The 27,369-nt window shown below is 42.7% G+C and overlaps 1 protein-coding gene across 1 annotated transcript in view; it reads right to left on the bottom strand.

Moving 5' to 3' along the window:
- Positions 1-27,369, bottom strand: part of ALPL (alkaline phosphatase, biomineralization associated) — a 693,762-nt gene that overhangs the window by 85,526 nt on the left and 580,867 nt on the right. The window contains exon 9 of the mRNA XM_044063160.1: positions 4,764-4,898. Coding sequence (XP_043919095.1) covers positions 4,764-4,898 — 135 coding nt within the window. The remainder of the gene's footprint in view (positions 1-4,763; positions 4,899-27,369) is intronic.

The raw sequence follows: 27,369 nt of genomic DNA on the forward strand, positions 1-27,369 counted from the left end.
AAATCTTGAGTATTCATATACTCGAAATTGTGAAGGGGCACAAAAGAAAAGAAAAAAACACTTTTGCTAATGTTTTTGCAGGGGGGCTGTGCCCCCCCTGCACCCCCCACACCCCACTACTTAAATATACCAACTCCAAGATCGCACTACACCAAAAGAGATGGAAATGTACCATTACGCGCTATATGCATAAGCGCACAACGGGACACTTTCCATTCCTCCTCTGAAGTGCGGTCATGAAACCTGCCCATTAAGGAAGGAACAGTGCAGGGGGACTCAGCCCCCTGCAAAAAGGTAAGTAAAACCCTTAATCTAAGTTTTTACACTTCCCGTTCACAATTTCGAGTTACTGAAACTCGAGATTTTGAACTCTATCTTATGAGTTTCCAGCTTTCAGTAATTCGATCTTGTGAAGGGGAACCGCCATTACATATTACTTCAGTTTATGTCATCTTTGAGAGAATTCAGTCTTGAATGAGTTGCCAGAAAATCACAAACTGCATGGCAAACATGCCAAAAACATGAGGCGAAAAATGGGCATTTCTGTGAGAATGTAGATAAGTACCCATAATCCGATGGGTTCTGCTGTAGGCCTCACCTGCAGCTCCTGCACTCGTTTACTGCCTTTCTTAAACTTATGCTTTGAATGTTGCCTTCTACAGATTACTAAAATCTGCCAGCTTCCTGCATCAGTACATTGTCCCACCCAAACTGTACTTTTCTTACCTCCTCTTAACGTGTCACCTTAAATGCCTTTATCGTTTGATGCATTAATCTGCAGGTATTAACAAGCTACTGACAGTACAAAGAAAAAGTGAACAACTTAAGTTTTATATTTAACTCTTCCGTTTTATTATCTTGCATATTTTCATGACTTTCCCAGATTTTATCACTATAAAGAAATGCTGAAAAGATAATTGTAGTTCCATAAACAATGCATTAAAAGAAAGACTTAATCAGTAACCTGAAAAAAAAAACGTTTTATCATATCGTGATATTTTCTGCAGTACTAATGTATCCATATCACTGGGTTATTGTTATTTTCTAATTTGTTGCACCCTGAAATGGCCTGATGAGGTTGCCTTACTGATATTTAATGTTTTTACTTCTTTGATGTATTACAGGTAAATTTCCCGGTTCTCACCTCAGTAAAGAGATACCAAAAAGATAATAGCTGTGTCAAAGACAGTCTGTGTTAAACAAAACACCCCAAAACTGAAAAAAAGATTATCACAGCATGATTTTTTTCTGCAGTAGTAGAACTTTTCTGAAAGTGGTCTCATGTGGTTGCAACATTGGTATGATTTTAACTTACATGATTCCCCTCCATTCCATTGAGGGCCAGGTTCCAGGAAATTTAAAGTAGGCAAAATAATCTGGTCAAAGCTGTTAAGAAAGTATTTTTGTAGGGAAAATCCTTCGCATCCCTCACTCCCTAATTCCATGTTTATACAACCACAGAAAAAAGATAACTTGTGAAGTTGCAAGGGTTTTGCATCCAGGAAGAAAGAGGTCATTGTCTCACTCTACTTTTCCCTCATTAGGCCAGTCATCGAGTACAATGCCCCATTTGGCATGTGCCTCACTAGACACCTGCAACATCAGGAGAGGCTGCAAAACTACCTCACAAAGAGGATCCTAGGCCTTAAACACTTGCCCTATATGGACAGACTAAAAAAACTCCAACTATTCTCTGTCTCATATCGCCTAGTTAGAGGCGATCTCTGATTGACTTGCAAAGCCATGTCTAACCCAGCTCTGTTAGTAATGCTACATCTAAAGAAATCCCAATGCCTCCGCACCACATGCTCCAGACACCTCAACCTCATTACCACAATCATAACCTGCTGAAGGGACAGGTCAATAACCCAGAGACTGCCCATGCTATGGAATAGACTTCCCATACATGTCAAACAGAATACCTCACTGGCCCTCTTCAAGAGAAATCTTGATGAGTGGATGCGAAATAGAAAATTCACCCTGGGGATCATTTCAGTGGCTCTACTCGAAACAGGCACTGGGAACTAAGGTCAGGTGGCACAATGCCAAGGTAATCCTATGGGCTAGGCTTGTAAAGGCCCCAGGGCCATTAGCCTAGTACACACCTATATCTGCATAAAAGACTGTTCCTAAGTAATATCTTGCTCATTTTATTAAACTGCAATAAACTATAAAGAGCAGTACCAATGCAAAGGACATTGTGCCACTTGATTTGATTAATGCAGTTCATAGGTAGGTACTAGGCTATCGGCCCAAGGGCCTATGTAAGCCTAGCCAGCAAGGTTCCATAGCTTACGCCATCCAAGAAAGTTATTTTCCTGTGCCACTGTTGAGAAGAGACACAGAAGTGATCCCCGGGGTGTATTTCTTATTTCCCATCCACTCATCAAGATTTTTCTTGAAGAGTGCTAATGAAGAACTTTGCTTGACATAGATGGGTAGCTTGTTCCAGAGTATAGGAAGTCTCTGGGACAGGAATCTATCCCTCCAGCATGTCCTGTTTATTGTGGTGACAAGGTTTAGGTTCCCTAGAGCATGTAGCTCAGAGGGATCGGGATTTCTTTAGTTGTAGCATGTCCAACAGCTCTGGGTTTGACATAGCTTTATATGTTAGGCAGAGATCACCTCGGAGTAGGGGATATGCTACGGAGTAAAGCTGGAGTTTTTTGAGGCGGTCAGTACAGGCCATTTGTTTGAGGCCAGTAATCCTCTTTGTGAGGTACTTCTGTGGCCTTTCCAGCTGCTGCAGATGTCTTGTGAGGTACATTCCAAAAGGGGTGTTGTACTCTATAATGGGTCTAATGAGTGATGAGTAGAGGGGAACAATGACCTCTTTTTTCCTGGATGAGAACCCTTTTATGATGAGATGTGCCATGTAGAAGGACTTCCTGATTTCTGTGGCAATGTGACTATCAAAGGAGAGACTACTGTCCACCTGGGTCCTAAGGTCTCTTATCACGCATTCAGTGTTAAGTAGATTGCTGCCTATGTGGTAGTTCATGGGTACAGAGTTTTTACCAAAGGGGATGACACTGCACTTTTTGGCATTGAGTTTGAGGCCATGGCTCTGATACCAGGCATCTGTCTCAGTGAGGCCCTTCTGTAGGATGTCCACATCATTTGGGGACTTGACTATGGCTCCTAGTTTGCAGTCATCTGTGAACTTTGTTATCCAGAGGCCTTCTATGTTAGCCTGTACTTCAGAGAAGTAGATACCAAACAGGAGAGGTCCCAGGATGGAACCCTGTGGTAATCCACTTGTCACTGCTTTGAGGTCAGATTTGGAGTCTGCAACTTTTACAGTGTGGGTTCTGTCAGTGAGCCAATTGGCAACCCATCTTGTGACGTAGGGATTTATACCTAGTTTAGTGAGTTTAGCTATAATTCCAGAATGGGGATGCTGTTGAAAGCCTTGGCGAGGTCAAGATAGGCTGTGTGAACCACCTTATCCTCATCCACGGCTTTGGTGACTGCCTCAAAGAAGTCGATCAGGTTCAGGAGGCATGATCTGCCTTTCACAAACCTGAACTGAGTGGGATTCAGAGTTTGGAGGTTACCAATGTCTTTGTTTATGAGTTCCATGATGATACATTCCATGGCCTTGCAGACCAGGCTCATCAGGCTAATAGGTCGATAGTTCCCGGGATCAGTGGTGGCTCCCCCTTTGTGGAGTGGGATAACTGTTGCTGTGCGCCACTCAGTGGGCACAGAGTCTAATCTGAGGCTATTATTGAACATGGTGCTTAAGTGGGGAGCCAGTTCATTCTGAAGTTTGTGTAAAACGCAGCCTGGGATGTTGTGTTTTTGGCTTTAGAGAGTGCATCTTTTACCTGCGTAGTTGCAATTACAGGGACTCTGCATTCTTCCTGTATAGATATGGGCCCTTTAGGGGGTGAGAGGGGGGTAAAGTTAGCACTGAACCTATCTGCCAGGATGTTGGCAATATCAGTTGGTTCTGTAATTTTCGTGCCTTTGTGCTGTAACTCAGAGCAGATCTGGGTGTTGCCATCTAGATTCTTGACATAGCTATAGAATGCTTTGTGATTGTCCTTGGATTTAGTGGCAATTTTGTTTTCATAGCTAGCTTTGGAGGATCTTATAAGTTGCTTCATATAAAATTGGAAAACAAACAGCATTGCAGTTAAAACTTCAGAAAATTGCTGATATACTGAAAATAAGAGTCTCCGTCTACAATGGCAGGACACCAAAATGTCATTAAAAATATGGGTAGCACAATCACCGACTGGTTGTTTGTGTCTGCCTGAATGCTCCAGGTTCCAGAGTTCAGTTCTGATCTCTGGTTACTTTCACTGTTACTTTCAGTGTGGACTCTGTTGCCTCCATGAAAGTGTCTGTTTTCTTTGGGTACTTCAAGCCCTTTCATACCCCAAAATATTCTGGTTTCATTGGCTCTTCTAAACTGTTTGTACATGTGCTGTATGTACCCTTCTCTTTGTGTTGCAGGTCAAGGCATAAAAGGTCTGAAAGAGACGATTTGAGATACTTAGTTAAGAAATGAGCAAGTTAACTATAATCAGTACCCTTTGCCTGTTAGAAAAAACAGGAGGCATGTCAAATTAATGAAACATTAATTGTGAAGTTCTTTGACACATTTGCATGTAGCCATACTGTGCAGAACGAGCCATATCATGGTACATAATCGTGTCACTTTAGTGCCTTTACAGTACCTGAGTATGCAGCAAAGTAGGGACCACTGCTTGTAGGACAATATGCCATATATTATTCACCTATTATTCACCCACCTTCAACCAGTAAAAAGAATCCTTTAGGGTTTTTCTTCAACATCTGAATGGCAACATCTACCATTTCCTGCAGTGAGGGATCTGAGAGCTTATCCCGGTTTAGTTCATAGACCAAATCACCAGGTTCAAAGAGGCCTGAAAGATAAAAGAAAACAAATGACTTCATGCAGAATGAACACATGGAGTTTCATAACAGTAAGCTGTAATTATTTATAACACTACTTACAGACATAAAATACATAAGTACTCTGAAGAGATACACTAATTGGCATTACAGATAGAACTTATTTATTTATTGGCATTTATTTATTGGGATGGTCCACTGGACCAAGCAGAGAGCGCATTTTCAGTGGAGGCCCGGGGAGAAAAGCTCCACATGTAACATTAATAAATACAGTACAAAACAATATAATGCAAATACAACACAATAGCAAGAATAACTAAAAACAATGAATAAACTAGATTCTGAGTAGTACATTTAGTTAAATAGAGCATGCAGGAAAAGGTTGATTGTAGGCATTTTGTATAACATAATGAAGGAGGTTGCATAACAAACTGACATAATAGTGAGAAAGTAATTCTTGAATAACTCTACTGCCTGTCCTATGGGAGGATGGCATAATGGTTATGGTGTTTACCTGGGAGACACAAGATGCAGGGTTTGATTCTCACAGAGGGTAATTGGCTAAGCTTAAAAGGGTCCACAAGGATAGTTAGCCTAGTACTAAACTATGAACCTATATACTAATTTATCAATCTATTCTGAAATCAACTGTCCCCACCATTTGGAAATCTTTCTTTACTATCCTTCTTCATACAGGTGTAAACTCCACTGACCCCTCAAACTACTGACCCATTGCCATTCTGTCCCCCCTCTCCAAGATATTAGAAAAATGTATTCACTCGCAGCTTCTCAATTACCTCCTCACGCAGCACTTACTTACCCCTACCCAGCATGGATTTCGTTCTCACCACAGCACCACCACTGCCCTCCTCTCCTTCACTCATATCATTGCAGAGGCCCTAGACAACAATGAACTCATTTCCTGTCTCCTCCTAGATGTCTCCAAAGCCTTCAATACTGTCTCCCATCCTCTATTACTATCCAAACTCGCAAATCTCCACCTATCCCCCTCCGCACTTGCCTAGTTTAATAGTTACCTATCTGGCAGGGAACTATCTGCCAAATGGCTCTCATCCTCCTCACCTTTCCTTCCCATCTCCACTGGTGTTCCACGAGGCTCCATCTTGGGACCCCTTTTAACATCTTCACCAATGATCTTTACACCTCATGCAAAAAAACCCTCCCTTATTCAGTATGCCGATGACTCCACACTTATATCCATCTCAAATAACATTCGTGAACTACACTCCCTGACCCAACAGGCCCAACTATCCATTGAACAATGGCTTTTTCACAACCTACTGATCCTAAATCCCAAAAAGACCAAACTCCTACTTTTCCTTCCCCGTTCTTTCTCATCACAAAACCTCCTTTTTTATTACATCTTCTAACAATACAGATATCCAACCTGACACCCACACAAAACTCCTAGGGGTCATTATCGATGATGAACTCAAGTTCAACCTACACGTACTCCAATGTATAAAAAAAAAAATCAAACCAGAAACTAGGTCTGCTATATTGGAACAAAAAATTCCTAACCCCTGAATCTAGACTTACCCTGGGCCAGGCACTCCTCCTCCCCTCCCTCTTATACACCACCCTAGTTCTTACCAATATCCAGGCCTCCACTCTAAACAAACTGTAACAGACTTACCATAAAATAGCCAGATTCATTACTAAGAGATGGCCTGCACCTGTCGGCCTTGGGATTCCAGATACTGGCAAAGGCTCTTGCCACCCCTATAGTGCCTTTTTTAGGCAAGGTTCAAATGACAAATTCACCACCATAATAGGTACAAGCAAGTAAAATCTGAGGGTAATGCTACTCAATGCTAGAAGTCTAAACCTCAAAATGCACTCACTCGAAGCACTCCTTAAAATGGGGAACACTGACATCTGTGCAGTGACAGAGACCTGGTTCAAAGCTCCAGAGAGCACCCCTGCATTACCAGGCTATAATTCATACCACACCTTTTGGCCACCAAACCCGGACCAAAACACTAAAGGTGGAGGCATGTCCATATTCATTAAGGATATCCACACCTCCAAGCTAGTTGCTCAGCATAATGCATCCGAGATTATCCAAGTTCAACTAACTCTGGGCAAAACCGCAATCCAGATTGTAGCTTGCTACAGACCCCCCCACCATGCCCCAGGATTCCCACTCCTCTTTTCTTGATACACTGGAAAATATTAAGGTACAACCCAACACTCTAATAATGGGTGATTTCAACTACCCTACCATTAACTGGGAAAACTACTCATGTACCAACTCTTTTGCTCAACGTTTTCTGGAAATCATCAATTCTAATGCTTTGGATCAACTTATACACACCCCCACCAGAGGCAGCAATATCCTAGACCTGGTCATCAGCAACATGGGTGACCGGTGTTCCACACCAGAGGTCAGCTCCTTGTTGGTCAGATCTGACCACAAGCTAATCATCCTAGACATCCACATCCCGCTCTCAACCCCATTAGGAAAACAACCGTAAAAAATTTCTCCAAAGCCAACTTCACGCTTCTTAAGACAGAAGTGGCAAACGTCATGACACCCATGTAGATGGAGAATAGAGGTACGACTGCTGAATCCTACACAAATGCACTTTATAAGCACTTACATGAGTGCATGGATCGTGCTATCCCTAACAGAACCAAGCTGCTATCCTCCAAAAAAAGGAAGCCAATCTGGTGGTCTTCTGCCATAAACAAACTCTACAACAGAAGAAAGAAACTGTTGCAAAAAAGAGTAAAATCCCATGATTGGAGGAACTCCCTGGTCAGCCTCAGTAAGAAGCTGAGATCCCTCATAAAATCCTCCAAAGCTAGTTATGAAAACAAAATTGCCACTGATTCTAAAGACAACCACAAAGCATTCTATAGCTATGTTAAAAATCTCAATGGCAACACTCAGATCTGCTCTGAGTTACAGCACAATGACACTAAATATACAGAACCAACTGATATTGCCAACATCCTGGCAGATAGGTTCAGTGCTAACTTTACCCCCCTCTCACCCCCTAAAAGGCCCATCTTTATACCGGAAGAATGCAAAGTTCCTGTAATCACGGCTGCACAGGTAAAAACTTCACTCTCCAAAGCCAAGAACACAGCATCCATGGGACCTGACAACATCCTAGTCTGCCTTCTACATGAACTACAGAATGAACTGGCACCCCACCTAATTACCATGTTCAATCATAGCCTCACCTCAGGCTTTGTGCCCATTGAATGGTACACCACAACAGTTATCCCACTCCACAAAGGGGGGGCCACAACAGACCCCAGGAACTACCGCCCCATTAGCCTGACGAGCCTCGTCTGCAAGGCCATGGAACGTATCATCATGGAAGTCATAAACAAAGACATTGGAGATCTCCAAACCCTGGACCTCACACATTTTGGGTTTGTAAAAGGCAGATCATGTCTCCTAAACCTGATAGACTTCTTTGAAGTAGTCACCAAGGCCATGGATGAGGGTAAGGTGGTTCACACAGCCTATCTAGATCTCAACAAGGCATTTGACACCATCCCCCATTCTGGAATTATAGATAAACTCACTAAACTAGGTAAAAATCCCTATGTCACAAGATGGGTTGCCAACTGGCTTACTGAAAGAACCCACACTGTGAAAGTAGCAGACCCCAAATCAGACTTCAGACCAGTGACAAGTGGAGTACCACAGGGTTCAGTCCTGGGTCCTCTCCTGTTTGGTATCTACTTCTCTGAAGTACAGGCTAACACAGAAGGTCTTTGGCTAACTAAATTCGCAGATGACTGCAAACTAGGAGCCATAATTGAAACTCCTAACGATGTGGACATCCTACAAAAGGGCCTCACTGAGACAGATGTCTGGTGTCAAAGACATGGTCTCAAGCTCAATGCCAAAAAGTGCATTGTCATCCCCTTTGGTAAAAATTCTGTACCCATGAACTACCACATAGGCGGTAGTCTACTTAACACCGAAAGTGTGATAAGAGACCTTGGGACACAGGTGGACAGTAATCTCTCCTTTGATAATCACATCGCCAAAGTGGTCAGTAAATCCTTCTATGTGGCACACCTCATCACAAAAGGTTTCTCATCCAGAAAAAATAAGTCATTGTTCCCCTCTACTTATCACTCATTAGACCCATTATAGAGTACAATGTCCCTTTTGGTATGTACCTCACAAGACATCTACAACAACTGGAAAGGCCGCAAAAATACCTCACAAAGAGGATTACTGGCCTCAAACAGATGCCTTATGTAGACCATCTCAAAAAACTCCAGCTTTACTCCGTCACATATCGCCTACTCAGAGGCGATCTCTGCCTAATATATAAAGCTATGTCAAACCCAGAGCTGATGGACATGCTCCACTTAAAGAAATCACAATCCCTCCGAGCTACACGCTCTAGGGACTTAAACCTTGTCACCACAATAAACAGAGCATGCTGGATGGATAGATTCCTGTCCCAGAGACTTCCCATACTCTGGAACAGACTACCTATCTATGTCAAACAGAGCTCCTCATTAGCACCCTTCAAGAAAAATCTTGATGATTGGATGGGTAATAGGAAATTCACCCCGGGGATCACTTCTGTGGTTCTGCTTGACAGGGGCACAGGAAAATAATTTTCTTGGGTGGCGAAAGCCAGGGTACATTTTTGGCTAGGCTTGTATAGGCCCTAGGGCCAATAGCCTAGTACCTACCTATGAACCTATAAACCTAACTCCCCATACAACTCACACCACTGCATTTCTTTAAACTCTCTTCAATGGCTTGAACTTCCCCAGTTTCTGCTATCTTATCAATTTCATATGCTACACTCTATTCTTTATAAATCCTCCTTCTGTCCATCTCTATTTTCCTCAGACTCCATCTACATCCCATCCCGGACCCTCCATACTTCTAACCAATGATTACTTGATATCTACCACCCAAAAAGGTCAGTAGGCAAACTACTCTACAAAAACTCCCTTGCCCATGCTTGGAACAAACTTCCCCTTGACTTACGTTTAATCCCCCACATCTAACACTTTAAAAATTAACTAAAAGCTTATTTTCTCAATTCCAGAACCTGCCCTTTCCGTGACCCCACCTAGTCTTCCTTCCCTTTATGTACCCTCAAAAGGACCATACTTAGTACCTCATTTCACCTCTCTCTCCAATGTGTCTACTATGCATTTGCATAATTTTATACAAACAAAAAAATGTTATTGTTGACCTATTGAACTATATCAATGTACAATTATGTTACTAAGCTTCTTTTTAATGCAACTTTAACTTTATGCATGTAACCCAACATATGTGAATCTTTTTGCTATAACTGCTATTATATCAATATTGTTTAAAATGTACTACTGGAGCTTTTCTCCTTGGGTCTCCACTGAAAATGGGCCACGAGCCCAGCTGGAGAAACCGGTTAACAAATGTCAATAAATAAATAAATAAAATAAATAAATAAGAAAAGGAGTAATGGTGCACAGAATATAATGGTGCACAGAATATAGGTGTAACAGGGGAGGGGGTAAAGATGAAAAACAGAAGGAGTTAGAGTACGTCACAAAGTGAAGGGACAATGAGAATGGAACAGAACAAGTGGAGGTTAGTGGGGAGGAGGGTACACTACAGGTAGGACTGGAAAAAGAAAATATTACGTGAAAAGTGAGGAAATCAGTGCTACGTTACGGCAGGAGGAAGCTGTGCACAATTACAGCCCAGATTGCACTAGTCAGTGCTCCTACAGTGCTACATTACGGCAGGAGGAAGCTGTGCACAATTACAGCCCCAGATTGCACTAGTCAGTGCTCCTACAGTGCTACATTATGGCAGGAGGAAGCTGTGCACAATTACAGCCCAGATTGCACTAGTCAGTGCTCCTACAGTGCTACATTACGGCAGGAGGAAGCTGTGCACAATTACAGCCCAGATTGCACTAGTCAGTGCTCCTACAGTGCTACGTTATGGCAGGAGGAAGCTGTGTACAATTACAGCCCCAGATTGCACTAGTCAGTGCTCCTACAGTGCTACATTATGGCAGGAGGAAGCTGTGTACAATTACAGTCCCAGATTGCACTAGTCAGTGCTCCTACAGTGCTACATTACGGCAGGAGGAAGCTGTGCACAATTACAGCCCCAGATTGCACTAGTCAGTGCTCCTACAGTGCTACGTTACGGCACAATTACAGTCCCAGATTGCACTAGTCAGTGCTCCTACAGTGCTACATTACGGCAGGAGGAAGCTGTGCACAATTACAGTCCCAGATTGCACTAGTCAGTGCTCCTACAGTGCTACATTACGGCAGGAGGAAGCTGTGCACAATTACAGCCCCAGATTGCACTAGTCAGTGCTCCTACAGTGCTAAGTTACGGCAGGAGGAAGCTGTGCACAATTACAGTCCCAGATTGCACTAGTCAGTGCTCCTACAGTGCTACATTACGGCAGGAGGAAGCTGCGTACAATTACAGTCCCAGATTGCACTAGTCAGTGCTCCTACAGTGCTACATTACGGCAGGAGGAAGCTGCGTACAATTACAGTCCCAGATTGCACTAGTCAGTGCTCCTACAGTGCTACATTACGGCAGGAGGAAGCTGCGTACAATTACAGTCCCAGATTGCACTAGTCAGTGCTCCTACAGTGCTACATTACGGCAGGAGGAAGCTGTGCACAATTACAGTCCCAAATTGCACTAGTCAGTGCTCCTACAGTGCTACATTACGGCAGGAGGAAGCTGTGTACAATTACAGCCCCAGATTGCACTAGTCAGTGCTCCTACAGTGCTACATTACGGCAGGAGGAAGCTGTGTACAATTACAATCCCAGATTGCACTAGTCAGTGCTCCTACAGTGCTACATTACGGCAGGAGGAAGCTGTGCACAATTACAGTCCCAGATTGCACTAGTCAGTGCTCCTACAGTGCTACATTACGGCAGGAGGAAGCTGTGCACAATTACAGTCCCAGATTGCACTAGTCAGTGCTCCTACAGTGCTATATTATGGCAGGAGGAAGCTGTGCACAATTACAGTCCCAGATTGCAATAGTCAGTGCTCCTACACTGCTACATTACGGCAGGAGGAAGCTGTGTACAATTACAGTCCCAGATTGCACTAGTCAGTGCTCCTACAGTGCTACATTACGGCAGGAGGAAGCTGTGTACAATTACAGTCCCAGATTGCACTAGTCAGTGCTCCTCGGTACTAGGCTATTGGCCCTAGGGCCTATACAAGCCTAGCCAAAAATGTGATTACGTAGGTCTTTTTTAAAGGAAGCAGTATTTTGGGTAATGCAAACGCTTAGCAGGAGACTGTTACAGATTTTTGCTCTAGTCCAAGAGTATAGCAGTTAGCCAGCTGGTAACTTAGGTTTGTGATTTGTAATAGGTGATGGTTTTCTGATCTCATTGACCTATTAGGATTGTACTGGGAGAATATGCTATTTAGGGCAGGGCAAGCCTGGGGTTTTGTCAGTATTTTTTGTGTGCAACAATTGGTTGGAAATGGGTGAGGCAGTGGGAAATTTCAAGCCAGTTTAGTATTTTTAGTAGCGAACAGTGGTGTGTGGAAAGACAGGAGTTCGATGCAAATTTGGCTATTTTGTTATAGCATATTTCTAGTTTATTTTTGAGTGATGATAAAGTTTGTTTAAATTCATAAGATGTCTGTTCATTGATGTGCAACAGCTTTATGCATCAGGTTTCTCTCTGTCTACAGCTACATATATACATCTATCCATGTTTATATCTATACACATACATGTACATCTATATCATAACTCTCTCTCTCTCATTCTCTCTCTATATATATATATATATATATCTATAAAAAAAAAAATATATATATATATATATATATATATACACATACACACACATATATATACACACACACACGTGTATATATATATATATATATATATATATATATATATATATATATATATATATATATATATATATATATATATATATATATATATATATACACACACACACACACACACACACACACACACACACACACACACACACACACACACACACACACACACATATGGGTCTACATCAGTAGATCCAATTTTCATTTACCTTACTTTTAAAACCAGGAGATGAAAAGGCCGACAGCACCATAACACCAATGTTCCGGAGCACTGACTTTCCACTCCAGGTAAGTAACCACTTGGCCAACCTGAACAATAAAATTAAAACCCAAGCAAACTAAACCCACCCATGTGGGGGGCTGCACCCCCTAAGTAAATATACCAGCTCCAAGATTGCACTACCACGGGGATAAGGGCCAAAGTTCAACATGGTGGCCAAGTGGTTACTTACCTGAAGTGGAAAGTCGGTGTTCTGGGAAGGTTTTGTTATGGTGCTGTAGACCTTTTCATCTCAGTGTTTTGAAAGTCGAGTAAATGAAAGTTTGATCTACTGAAGTAGATCCATATTATATATATATATATATATATATATATATATATATATATATATATATATATATATATATATATCCATATACACCTCCATAACATCCATAACACCTTTTCTCATTTTTTGCACATGGGTTTGAGATGTCACTTCAGCAGTGACAATCATCTAGAGCCAAGGTTTATACTGCTGGGTGGCTAACGCTGCTGCAGTAGTTCTTCCACACCACACATGCACACACCTATGAACAATTTAGGGTGTGCAATCAACCTACTGCATGACTTTGGTATGTGGGAGGAAACTGGACCCCCCATAGGCAACCCACACAAACACAGGGAGGACATGCAGACTCCACACAAAAGGCACCCCAAATGAGAACTGAACCAGGGCACCTCCTACCTTAAAGCACCAATGCTATTCGCTGTTCCAAACACATGATTTGCGTGTGTGTATATATACACAGACAAACCAAAGAAAGGTCACACAAAGAAACCATTTAATAAAAAGTACAAGAAAGGCCAGCCAGATGTAATTGTTCCAATTACTCAGCACTTACTAGGCTTTTCTTTTAAACAATTCAGCCTAAAAACAAGTCTGATGTCTGTTAACATTAATGTGTTGCAAAATATTCTATAACACAAAGGGACTCTGGATGACAAAGTTCACAGATGAAAAGCAATGGCTCAGTGGTTAAGTTATTTGCCTCTCATCTGCAAGGTGCAAGGTTTAATTCTCGCCACTGGAAAGCCTCTACTCATTAAAGATATATCTTTTGGATTGGGAGGGTGGCTTAATGGCTAAGGTGTTTGCCTTACAAACACAAGGTGCAGGGTTTGAGTCTCACAAGGGATAATTGGCTAGGCTTAAAATGGCTTGCAAGGGCAGTTAACTTAGTACTAAACTATGAACCAATGAACAATTGCAAGTTGGGAGCTATTATAACTCTCCAAGTGATGTTCACATCCTACAGAATGGCCTCACTGAGATCAATGATTGGGGTCAGAACCATGGCCTTAAGCTCAGTGCCATTACTCTGAACTGTTGATCCCAAATATTTAAACTCATCCACCTTCACCAGCTCCACTCCCTGAATCCTCACCATTCATCTAGCCTCCCTCTCATTTACACACACACATATTCTGTCTTAGTCTTGCTGACCTTCATTCCTTGCAGCTCTAGAGTGTATCTCCACCTCTCCAGGGTCTCTTCAAGCTGTTCCCTAATCTCACTACAGATCACAATGTCATCTGCAATCATAGTCCATGGGGACTCCTGTCTAATCTCATCTTTCAACCTGTCCATCACCATTGCAAATAAGAAAGGGCTCAGAGCTGATCCTCGATGTAATTCCACCTCCACCTTAAACATATCCATCACTCCTACCACAGACCTCACCACTGTCACACAATCCTTGTACATATCCTGTACCACCCTTACATACTTCTCTGCCACACCTAACTTCCTCATATAATACCACAACTCCTCTCTAGGCACCCTGTCTGTCATATGCTTTCTATAAGCCCACAGAAACAATGCAACTCCTTCTGACCTATACACTTATCCATCAACATTCTCAGAGCAAACATCGCATCGGTAGTGCTCTTTCCCGGCATGAAACCATACTGCTGCTCACTAATCATCACCTCCCTGTTTAACCTAGCTTCCACTACTCTTTCCCATAAATTCATGCTGTGACTGATCAGTTTTATACCTCTGTAGTTACTACACCTCTACACATCACCCTTATTCTTAAAAATCTGCCCCAAAACACTCCTCAGGCATCCTCGTATTTTTCAAGATTTCATTAAACTATCTGGTTAAAAACTCCACTGCCATCTCTCTTAAACACCTCCATGCTTCCACATGGATGTCATCTGGACCAACAGCCTTTCCATTCTTCATCCTCTTCATAGCTGTCCTTACTTCCTCCTTGCTAATCCGTTGCACTTCCTGATTCACTACCTCCACATCATCCAACGTTGTCTCTCTCTCATTCTCTTCATTCATCAACCCCTCAAAGTACTCTTTCCGTCTGCTCAACACACTCTCCTTGCTTGTGAGTATGTTTCCCTCATTATCCTTTATCACCTTTACCTGTTGCACATCTTTCCCAGATTGGTCCCTCTGTCTAGCCAATTGGTACAGGTCTGTTTCTCCCTCCTTTGTGTCCAAGCTTTCATACAACTCTTCATACGCCTTACCCTTAGCCTTCGCCACCTCTCGCTTCCCCATCTTTCTTCATCTCTGACGATCCCATTTCTTCTTCACCAGCCTCTTCCTCTGTATACTCTCCTGTATACCCTCATTCCACCGCCAGGTCTCCTTGTCCCCTTCCTCTGCCCAAACGTCACACCAAGAATCTTTCTAGCCGTCTCCTTTACCAGTTCTACTTTAGCTACCCAGTTACTCGGTAACTCTTCACTGCCACCTAGTGCCTGTCTTAACTCATCCCTGAACTCCACCTCACAAATCACCCTTTTTCAATTTCCACCATTTGATCCTTGGCACTGCCCTCACACTCCTCTTCTTGATCACTAACGTAATTCTACAGACCACCATCCTATGCTGCCTAAGCCACCACTTTACAGTCTCCAGTCTCCAATCTCCTTCAGACTGGCTCTCCTACATATGATATAATCCACCTGTGTGCATCTTTCTCCACTCTTGTATGTCACCCTATGCTCCTCCCTCTTCTTAAATACGTATTCACCACAGCCATGTCCATCCTTTTCGCAAAATCCACTACCATCTGACCTTCTACACTCCTCTTCTTAACACCATACCTACCCATCACTTCCTCATCCCTTCTGTTCCCTTCACCAACATGCCCATTGAAATCCTCTCGAATCACCACTCTCTCACCGCTGGGTACACTCACCACCACTTCATCCAACTCACTCCAAAATTTCTCTCTCTCATCTATCACATATCCAACTTGCGGAGCATATGCACTGACATTCATCATCAGACCATCAATTTCTAGTTTTATAAGCATTACTCAATCTGACTCATCACCTCCAAAACACTCTTGGCATACTGTTCCTTCAGGATAATCCCTACTCCATTTCTCCTCCCATCTACAACATAACAGAACAATTTGAACCCACTTCCAATACACTTAGCTTTACTTCCCTTCCATCTGGTCTCTTGCATCCACAATATATCAACCTACTTTCTCTCCATCATATCAGCTAGCTCTCTCCCTATACCGGTTATACTGCCAACAGTCAAAGTTCTACCCTCACTACCACACTCCTAACCTTCCTCCTCTCTTCCTGCCTTCGGGCTTGTCTTTCCCCTTTTCTCCTTTGGTCAACAGTAGCCAAGTTTCCACTAACACCCTGTTGGCTAGCAGTACTGGTGGCGGCCTTTGTTAACCCAGACCTCGACCGATCCAGTATGGAAATCTGTATTGGTGTCCACATCTGTCATTTGACAAAAGTTGTATACTGGATGCCCTTCCTGACATAACCCTCCACATTTATACGGGCGTGGGACTGGTACTAAGAAATGCACTAGCTTGTGCATCCCCAGTGGCATATATATATATATATATAATTTGTCTGGAGCTGGATTTGGAGTTGGTTACTTTTACAGTGTGGGTTCCTTCAGTAAGCCGGTTGGCAATCCATCGAGTTCCATAGGGATTAATGCCCAGCTTAGTAAGTTTATCTATGATTCCAGAGTGGTGGATAGTGTCGAAGGCCTTGGCCAAGGTCCAGATAGGCTGTGTGGACCACCTTACCCTCATCCATGGCTCTGGAGACTGATTCAAAGAAGTCAATCAGGTTCAGTTGACAAGGTCGGCCCTTCACAAACCCAAACTGGGTGGGGTCCAGTGTTTGAAGGTGGCCAATGTCTTTGTTTATAAGTTCCATGCTAATACATTCCATGGCCTTGCAGATCAGGCTCATCAGACTGATGGGGAGGTAGATACCGGGATCCAAAGTGGATCCCCCCTTGTGGAGTGGGATAACTGTAGCTCTGCTCCACTCAGTGGGCACAAAGCCTGAGGTGAGTCTATGATTAAACATGACACTTAGGTGGGGTGCCAGTTCATTTTGTAGTTCATGTAGTACATGGCCCAGGATGTCGTCTGGTCCCATGGATAGCTTTGGAGAGTGTGTTTTTTACCTGTGTGGCCGTTATTACCAGAATTTGGCAATCTTTCGGTATTGAGATGGGCCACTTAGGGGGTGAGAGGGGGGTGAAGTTGGCACTGAATCGATCTGTCAGGATATTGGCAATATCCTTGGGATCAGTATATTTAATGGTATTCTGTTGTAGCTCAGAGCAGATCTGAGCATTGCCATTTAGATTCTTGACATAACTATAGAATGCCTTGTGGTTGTCTTTGGAATCTTTGGCAATTTTATCTTCATAACTAGCTTTGTTTTATTTTCATAACTATTCTTTCTTTGCTGGCTAAGTTCCCTCTTGTTCTTAGATATCAGTTTCTTCCTTGTGTTATACAACCTGTTTACACTACAAGTTCACCAGGGTGGCTTGTTTTTACTGCAATATTTGTTTTTTTATCCTGTCAGGTACAGCAGAGTCAATACAGTTGTTTAAGTGGTTATACAGGGCATTTGTGTACTCTTCTGCATAGGAGTCATTGTTGGATATGTTAACACGGGAGGGGGGGGGTGAAACTTTTCAAACCATCACGTTATCGTTTGTTTTGGAGAAGTATGTCAGTTTTGTTGCTCCTATAGAGGTGTCAGGTCTGATCATTACTTTGAAAGAGACAGATGTATGCTCTCCCCGACCTAGGTAGGGCAAAACACAAGGGGTAGTACAGTTACCATCCCGTGTTGGTAAGAACTAAGTCTAGAACATTTGAGCCCCTTGTGGGGGGTGCAGACTAACTGTCCCGGAGCATTTGTATTAACATAGTCCAGGAACATCTGGACAATCAAGTTTGTGCACATCACCCACTCGATAAAAGAATAGTTGAAATCTCCCAGGATGAAGGTGTTTGACTCAAGCAAGTCCAGGTGGGCATATTTTGACCTTTACCCCAGGAAGCTATTCACTCTATATCAAAGACACATCATCTTACTAAAACTTCTATACACAACTAAAGATCCATCCCAATATTACTTGCCAAATGCTATTGCTAACCTTTGTACCACAACCTGACATGTCTGTCCTCACTTTGCCTTTTCATTTCAAGTTGCTCCAATGCATCCATCCCTCTTTCCACTATTGCCCTCCATCTTCATCACTGTTACTCAGAGTTTCATCTCTTCCCTGTTGTATTCATCCTCCTCACCTGTGTTTGCCAAGTACAGTTGATTAGTATTTCATACTCCCTTGTGTTCACTTTGTAAATATTTTTATATTATTTGGATTAACACTTCTCACAATATTGTTATGTGTTTATAATTCTACAATTTAGTAAATATCTATGTATAATCTTATGTGGTTTTCATTTTGTATTTATCTCCTCTTTGTCACTTCATGAGCTGAGACTTAAATTGGTAATTTGTGATCTGCAGTCTAACCCAGTTAAAACATTACAAGTAAAAAGATAAAAAAAAGTAAAAAAAAGAATAAAAATAAAAAACTACACAATTCAATTTCTTACTAACCTGCATTTAAATATGGAACTTTGATCCCTTGGGTTCCAAAGAAAACAGTTCTATCAAAGTGGACAAAGTGTTTACCAACAATAAAACAAATACATACATAAAATAAAATAAGTAGACATACTAAGAACATTGCCTATTATGGAAACATGAATTTCAAGCAGGCTTTATTAAAATCTCATTCCCTTGCTCATGCAAATAAATCTGTTAGGGCTGACCTTCAGACTGTTTGCTTAATCATCTAGTGTTTCTCAAGGCGTTTTATTGGAAACAAATCAAGAACTAAAGAAGGAACTAGCAAGGACTTACAGATTTAACCACATTAATCATTCTGTTGCTGCTATATTTATTTTATAAAGAATCACATCAAGTTTGGTCACAGAAATTTCATAAGAAAGAAATGTGCACACAAATTTTATAAGATAAAAATATGCAATGTAATTTGTACGTCAGGTGGTGAGAACAGCAGTCAATCTTGACACTACATCTGCTGGGAAGTATTCAACAATGAGGCATGTTAAACTCTTAAGAAAATATGTTGGTAAAACAAGAAAACCAGAAGATGTTTAAGTACTTCAGAGGTTGATGAAAGCAGGATAAGGGCAAACCTTTATGACCATGAAAAGCAGCTACAAAAAAATGTTGTCTCCACTGATATTTTTCTGAAAGAACTGCAAATTCCCTGGCTTGAGGTTTTTTCTAAGTGGCATTTATTGTCATACACGAAATATGATAGACTTTGTAGAACATCACTGTTGAAGCCTCCTGACCTGCTATAACAGCACAATAACAGTATATTTAAATACAGTTCTACATGCTAGTATTGTCTATCCTCAGTCAGGAACAATGAACATGCGAGAAAGCAGGCTTAGAGGTGGGGAATCAATATGCATATGCTGAACGGAATGCCTCTAAAGACAACCCTATAGACATACTTCTGTTACTGAAGGGGCCCTTACGCAGTACTAACAAATTCCTTCTTCAAACTTATAGGTCCAAAATGAACATTGGCAATGTTTTATATAAATCCTCCATAAGAAAATTCTGGAACAACCTCCCTGCCAGTTTACGTAGCATTACACAAAGTAGCAGCTTCAAAAAACAACTAAAAAACTTTCTCTAGAAAACTTGGTTTTGCCCCTGCCAGGACCCTAACTAATCTTGATTCTATCATCTGTCTCTCCTACTTTTGAGCAGTAACTTATCTGGCTCTGCTCTGTTTAAGTAACATTATTCAACTATATAAACTGTATGAATGTATCATACTTATATCATTATAATTACTTGTTTATTATTATGTTTCTTTTTCATAGTTATACAAAACTGCGCAAACTTACTATGCATGTATACTGTGAAATTGTCTTTGTTACTTTTTGTGAAAACTATTGCTGTAAAAATGTCATTTTTCTTGGAGCTTTTCTTCGTGGGTTTCCATTGAAAATGGGCCTGTACTCACTTGGACCAACACAGTTAACAAATGTGAAATAAATAAAAATAAAAATGAATTACTACCCAGTAGACAGCAAAAACTGTTCAGGCAAAAGGGAGCTCAGGCTAGATGCATGTTATGTCATTGATACCCAGTCAGTGCTACAGTCCAAAGTCAGATATATTACTTTGACAGCACTGGCCACAGAAAAGCAAGAACTGAAGGAATAGCAGTGAATGTACCCAACAGGTTGAAGGAAGGGCCAACTCCCAGGCATAGCACATACCTGACATGCCTGTGAGTTTCACCTTATTACTGGAGGCGCAGTGGTGCAGCAGTTAATGTCATCCCCTCACAGCAAGAGGTTCTCCAGTTTGATTCTTGGATGGGAGTCCTCTCTTGGAGTCTACATATGCTCCCTGTGTTTGTGAGTTTCCTTGTTCTGGTTTCCCCCCATATTTCAAGGATATGTGTCTGGATCATTTCTCCTTGGGTCTCCGCTGAAAATGGCTTATGTTCCAGTTGGACTTTCCTGGTCAGCAAATGTTAAATAAAATAAATAAACCTCTCATACCAACCAGGGTGAAGGCAGTGTTATCTGCCTATCACAGTAGCCCTGGTCAAACAACATTGTTAGCTACTAAAGTCCTGCACAGGAGCTCAGATTGCCATGGTGGCTACATCCTCCTGTAAGAGACTACATAGGTTTCCTCTTTGAATGGTAACAACATAGGTTCTCAATGAGACAGGAAATGTTTGAAGGGGGAACTTTGGGACAGGTCAGTTTCAGGCCTGACAGCAGACAGCCAAGAAGCAACAGGACAGAAAAAAGTACAGTTGTGTACACTTACAATAAATGCAGATGTTTGAGTGCATTCACTGTTGCAGTCCTCACATATGGGTTATCCAGCTCCTGGTAGCCCTCAGTCGGCCTGAATACCAAAGTCTTTGGTATATGACGTCAGCTGCTGCTGGTTGTAAAACTGATGTCAGCACATCAGGTATAAATGGAGGCAGCCGACGCCATTTCCTCAGTTTTTCTTGCCTTAACTGTCAGGAGCTCCCAAAAGAAGGCTAATCCAGGAACGGTAGCACCCTGGACACATGCTGTACAAAAAATAGAAATCCTTTGTCTGTGCCTTAAGGAAAAAAGGGGGAATGGAGGGTGGGAAACCAGGACTGCAACAGTGAATACACTTGAACATCTATATATATGGTAAGTGTACACAACTGTACTATGTTCTTCATGTTTCACTGTTGCAGTCCTCACATATGGGTTGATTCCCAAAGCCCAGTAAGAAGACAAAGGGGGGAGGAAGGATCACAGATTAAGGGTTGGTAAGGAGGCCCTGCAAAACTCCAGAGCAAAACCAGCACTGGATTTAGAAAACAAAGGTAGATTGCAATGTTTTGTGAAAGTATGGACAGAAGACCAAGTAGCTGCTTCTAGAATGTCCTTAGTAGGCACACCTCTCAGAAAGGCTGCAGAGGTAGAGGCTGTTCTAGTAGAATGGGTCCTAATACCCTGAGGGGGGACCTTTCCATTCTGCAGGTAAAAAAAGATAATACAATGAGCAATCCATTTAGGGATGGTTTGTTTTGAAACAGCTTTACCCTGAGCCCCAGCAGCAAGACTAACCAACAACTGCTCAGACTTCCGAAAGGGTTTAGTCCTGTTTAAGTAAAATCTCAGCTGTCTATGCACATCAAGAGAGTGCAGACTCCTTTCCCCTTTATTTTGGGGATTGTTGAAAAATGTAGGCTGGTTAAGGGTTAAACTGGAAACCACCTTAGGCATGAAGGAGGGATTAGTTCTCAGAGAAACCCAATCAGAGTGAAAAATAATGGAAGGTTCTACTGCCATTAAGGCCTGCAGCTCAGATACCCTTCTAGCTGAAGTAATAGCTAAAAGGAAAGCAGTCTTCCAGGATAGAAACCTCAAATCTGCAGAGGCAGCTGGTTCAAAGGGAGGCAGAGTAAGTTTTTCCAGGACAAAATTAAAATCCAAAGCAGGAGTAGGAGCTCTTCTGAGAGGTCTAAGATTACTAGCGCCCCTCAGGAACTGTTTCATCAAGGAGTGAGAAAAAATGGGCTGCTCAAAAGAACAATGAGCCGAAATTGCTGAAGCATGAATACTGATTGAAGAAAAGGTAAGTCCACCATTAAGCAGTCCTGCTAGGTAATCAAGAATGAGTGAAAGAGAAGGATGAGAAGAGTCTTCACCTTTAGCCAGCATCCAAGAGCAAAATCTCTTCCATTTATCTGCATAGGATTCCTGGTGCTAGGCTTCCTGGCATCATGAAGAACGTCCACCACCTGTTGGGAAAGATTTAAAGTATTAGCCAGGCAGTTAAATGCAGAGTTTGAAGATGAGGATGAAGGAACTTTCCCCCTTCCTGAACCAACAGATCTGGTACCAGGGGAAGATGCCAAGGCTGAGCTTGGGAAAGGCTGTGAAGGAGGGGATACCAATGCTGCCTGGGCCAGTCTGGAGCTATCAGAATAGCCTTTGGTTTTTCATCCCTTATCTTTAGCAGCACTCTGGGAAGAAGAGGCAGAGGAGGGTATGCATAAACAGAGATGTGTCCATGGGAAGGACAACACGTCCACCCTCCAAGCTTTGCTGTGAAACTCCCTGGTGCAGACGGTTGCAAGGAGATGATTGGTGTGAGAGGAGAAAAGATCCACTTGTGGGGCGCCCCACTGATGAGTGATGTGATGAAAAATGTCCCTGTTCTGTTGCCACTCATGAGGATCCAGAATATGTCCGTTCAAATGATCTGCCAAGGAGTTTAGCCTCCCTGGAAGATAGTGGGCTATTAGATGTAAGCCCATGGATGCTGCTATGGACCATAGACTCATGCTTTGTCTGCACAAGGGGTAAGAGTGAGTCACCCCTTGCTTGTTGATGTACCACATGACTGTGGTATTGTCTGTCCTGATCAGCAGAGTCCCAGGGTAGAGTAGGTCCTTGAAAGCCAGCAAGGCCTGCTGCAGTGCCATCAATTCTTTTAAGTTTATGTGGAGATGAATCTGCTAGATGCTCCAAGTCCCCTGTATGCCCCTGCCCTCCAGATGAGCCCCCCATGCAACATCTGAGGTGTCTGCAGTGAGAGTCTGGCTGGCAGGTGGTGGGCGGAAAGGCAGACCCTTGTTCTGAGAACAGGCTGTCTCCCACCAGAGGAACTCCATTTGTAGACAGGGAATCAGAGGAAGAATCAGGTCTAAGTCCTGTGTGTGTTGACACCAAAGATTCTTGAGGTACCATTGAAGTTTTCTCATATGCAGCCTTGCATATGGGATCATCAGAATACATGAAGCCATGAACCCCAGTGCTTGCAGGAATTGCCTTGCAGAGAGCTGGGTCATGCTTGCCAAGTTCCTGAAGTAAGTGATCTTCTTGCTTCTGTTGAGGGAGGGATACCATCTGGGTGGCTGAATTCAGACACACTCCCAGGCAAATAATCTCCCTTGAAGGAACCAACTTTGACTTCTGTTCATTGAGAGTGTAACCCAAAGAGGTGAGAATGTTCTTCACAAAATCCAAATCCTTATCTAATTATTCTGGGGAGTTTGCTTGAATGAGATAGTCATCCAGGTAAGGATAAATTTGAATGTTTCTCTGGCTGCAAAACGCAATGGCTGGAACCAGTCACTTCGTAAAAAACTCTGGGAACAGTAGATAAGCCAAAGGGCAATGCAGAGAATTGGACGTGTTGCTCCCCAGCCCTGAAGCGAAGGAACTGCCTGCAGCTTTCCCTTATTGGGATGTGCAGATACGCCTCCTTGAGATCCAAAGTTACCAGCCATGAATCCTTGCCCAGCAATGGTAGTAATTGTTGAAGGGTGAACATCTTGAATTTGGGAATCACCAGAAATGTGTCTAGAATGGGCAGATCCAGAATAGGGTGCCAGGTGCCCCCTTTCTTGGGTACCAGAAAAAAGCCTTGAATAAAAACCTAGGCCTGCCTGATTTGCAGGAACTGGTTCTATGGTGCCCATATTCAGGAGAGAAGAAATCTGAGTTTCTACCTCTGCCTTAAGAGATTTGGGTATGTCTGGGTACCCTTGTAAAACAGGGAAGGTGTGAAAGTATAACTTGTAACCTTTGTTTTCTATACTGAGCACCCATTTTTCATCTGTGATGGTAGACCATACCTCTGCGAACCTGGCTAACCTTCCCCCCAAAGGAAACCCAGGGCCCAAAGAGGTAGGCACAAGAAGGCTGGAGTCATTGAGATTTCTTGCTGTGGGAAGCTGGCTTAGAACTCCCTGCCATTGTTTAGCTCTTTGAGGGGCAGAAGGCTGCCCTCTGGAAGATCTGAAACCTCTAGGCCTAGAGCGACCCTGCTTGCCAGGATCAGGGAAAGACCAATTCTTGGAAGGATAATGCCTACTAAACTGAGGGGGCTGAACCTGCAGGAAATCTTTTACAGCTGGCATAGATTTTGCCTTATCTTCCAACTTTTTCAGTACCTCCTCAGCCTTATTAACAAAAAGATTGTCCTTTTGCAAAGGAACATGGTTCAGAAAGAGGCTGCTCCCTGAGCCAAACATGCCTTCTAATTATGGAATCAGTGGCTGCTGCTCTGCAGGAAGCCTCCAAAGTGTCAAAACCACAATGAAGTGAATGCCTATTAACTAAAGTAGCAGAATTCAGTAAGTCTTGTAAATCTTTGTTTTCCGTCACGGAAGGAATATCTCCAAGTTTAGCCTTAATAGCCTCCAATGTATGCTGCTGATACTTAAGCATGTGAAAAAGACAATTCATGGATCTAATGGCAAGAGTTGCAGAAGTATAGACTTTTTTTAACCCACCTGTCCAATGCCCTAGATTCCTTATCAGAAGGCACAGGGTTTCTAGCAATAGTAGCCTTGACACCCTTGGGACCTTGAGAAATAATTTCTGGATCAGCAATAGGGTTTCTAAAAAGGAATTGATGAGATTCAGGAACCCTGTAATATCTATCTGGTTTTCTGGGAGAACAGAATTAGGAGTTAAAGAATTTTCAATTAAAACATCATCCACAACTTCCAAAACTGGAGGAGAGGCTTATGCTGTCTCAAATCTAAAAATTCCCTGATTCTATTCTTAGACTGTGGAAAATCCGGACATTCCCATTTAAAATGCTCCCTAAGAGTATTCAAAGTATCCCCAAAGGAAAAATCTTCTGAAGGGGAGGTAGAAGGAATAGAGTCAGCATCAGAATCCTCAAAGCCAGAAAAAAGTTGAGAATTTCCTTCTTCACCAGCGGACATACTGGCAATCTCAGAATCTGAGACAGACAAAACATCAGGAGACTCTATAGTCAAGGCACACTGATGTCCCACTAACTAGGCTGGGCAAGAAGAAGGTTACAGTTAGCTGCCTGTCGGACACCAGGATCCGCCACATAACACAAACACTCAGGTCACTCCAGAACAGGTACAAATATGACTCTGTCATTGTCCATGTTGGTGTGAATGACCTGAGACGTACCTCCCTGGACTACATAAAAAGAGACATGGAAGAGCTCTCTGATCACATAGCCCAGGCCGGTATGACCCTGACCCTGAGTAGCATCCTGTCCTCACCAAGAAAGGTGCCACAGTATGAAGAAAAAATGATCAATTTCAACAATTGGCTAGGTTTCTGGTGTCATTCAAAGGGTATCCAGTATCTGTCCACCTGGGATGACATGCTTGACAAGCCACATTGCTTCACAAGAGATGGCTTACACCTGTCACCCTTAGGCTTTCGAATACTAGCCAAGGCTTTTGCCACCCCCAAAGTGCCTTTTTTAGGCAAGGCTCAAAAGACAAACCCACCACCATAAATAGCACAAGTAACCAAAAACTGAGGGTAATGCTACTCAACGCCAGAAGTCTAAACCTCAAAATGCATGCACTCAAGGCACTCTTCAGTATGGAGAGCATCGATATCTGTGCAGTAACAGAAACCTGCTTTAAGGCTCCAGAGAGCACCACAGCACTACCAGGCTATAACTCATACCATACTTTTCGGCCACAGAACCTGGACCAAAACACAAAATGTGGGGGTGTATCCATATTCATGAAGGATACCCACACCTCCAGGTTAGTGGCACAGCACAATGCCTCAGAGATCATCCATGTGCAACTAACAATGGGCAAAACTTTCTGGAGACACTGGAAAATATGAAGGTCCTACCAAACTCCCTAATATTGGGTGATTTCAATTACCCAAACATTAACTGGGAGAGCTACTCAAGTACTAACTCCCTTGCCCAACGCTTCCTAGAATTAACTGGTCAACACCCCCACAAGAGGTGAAAACATATTGGACCTGGTCATCACCGACATGGGCGACCAGTGTTCTACACCGAAGGTCAAACCCTCGCTGGTTAGATCAGACCATAGACTAATCACTCTGGATATTCACATTCTGCCCCCAACCCCAATCAAGGAAACCACCGTGAAAAACTTTTCTAAAGCAAACTTCACGTTACTTAAGACCAAGGTGGAAAGGTTCACAGCATCCATGCTAAAGCACAGTGCTGCCCAAGCTGCTGAATCCCTTACAAAGGCACTCTATGCGCATCTGCAAGATGCATGGATCGTGCTATCCCAAGCAAAATCAAGACTTACTCCTCCAAGAAAAGGAGACCAGTCTGGTGGACCCCTGCCATAAACAAGCTATACAACAGAAGGAGGAAACTAGTACAAAAAAGAGTAAAATCCCAAGAAGGAAAGACATCCCTGATCAGTATCAGCAAGAAACTACGATCCCTCATAAAATCATCCAAGGCTAGCTTCGAAAGAAAAATTGCTAAGGACTCCAAAGATAACCACAAAGCGTTCTTTAACTATGTCAAGAACATAAGTGGAAACTCTCAGATCTGCTCTGAGTTAGTGCAGAATGACACAAAATACACTGAACTGACTGATATTGCCAACATTCTGGCAGACAGATTTAGTGCATTCTTCACCCCCCCACCCCCTAAAAGGCCCATAACCATACTAGAAGTATGTAGATCCCTGGCAATCACTGACACACAGGTTAAAACAGCCCTATCCAAAGACAAAAAT

Source organism: Protopterus annectens, chromosome 2.part1, assembly GCF_019279795.1.
Source record: "Protopterus annectens isolate FY-2018-M chromosome 2.part1, PAN1.0, whole genome shotgun sequence".
NCBI classification, from domain to species: domain Eukaryota; kingdom Metazoa; phylum Chordata; order Ceratodontiformes; family Protopteridae; genus Protopterus; species Protopterus annectens.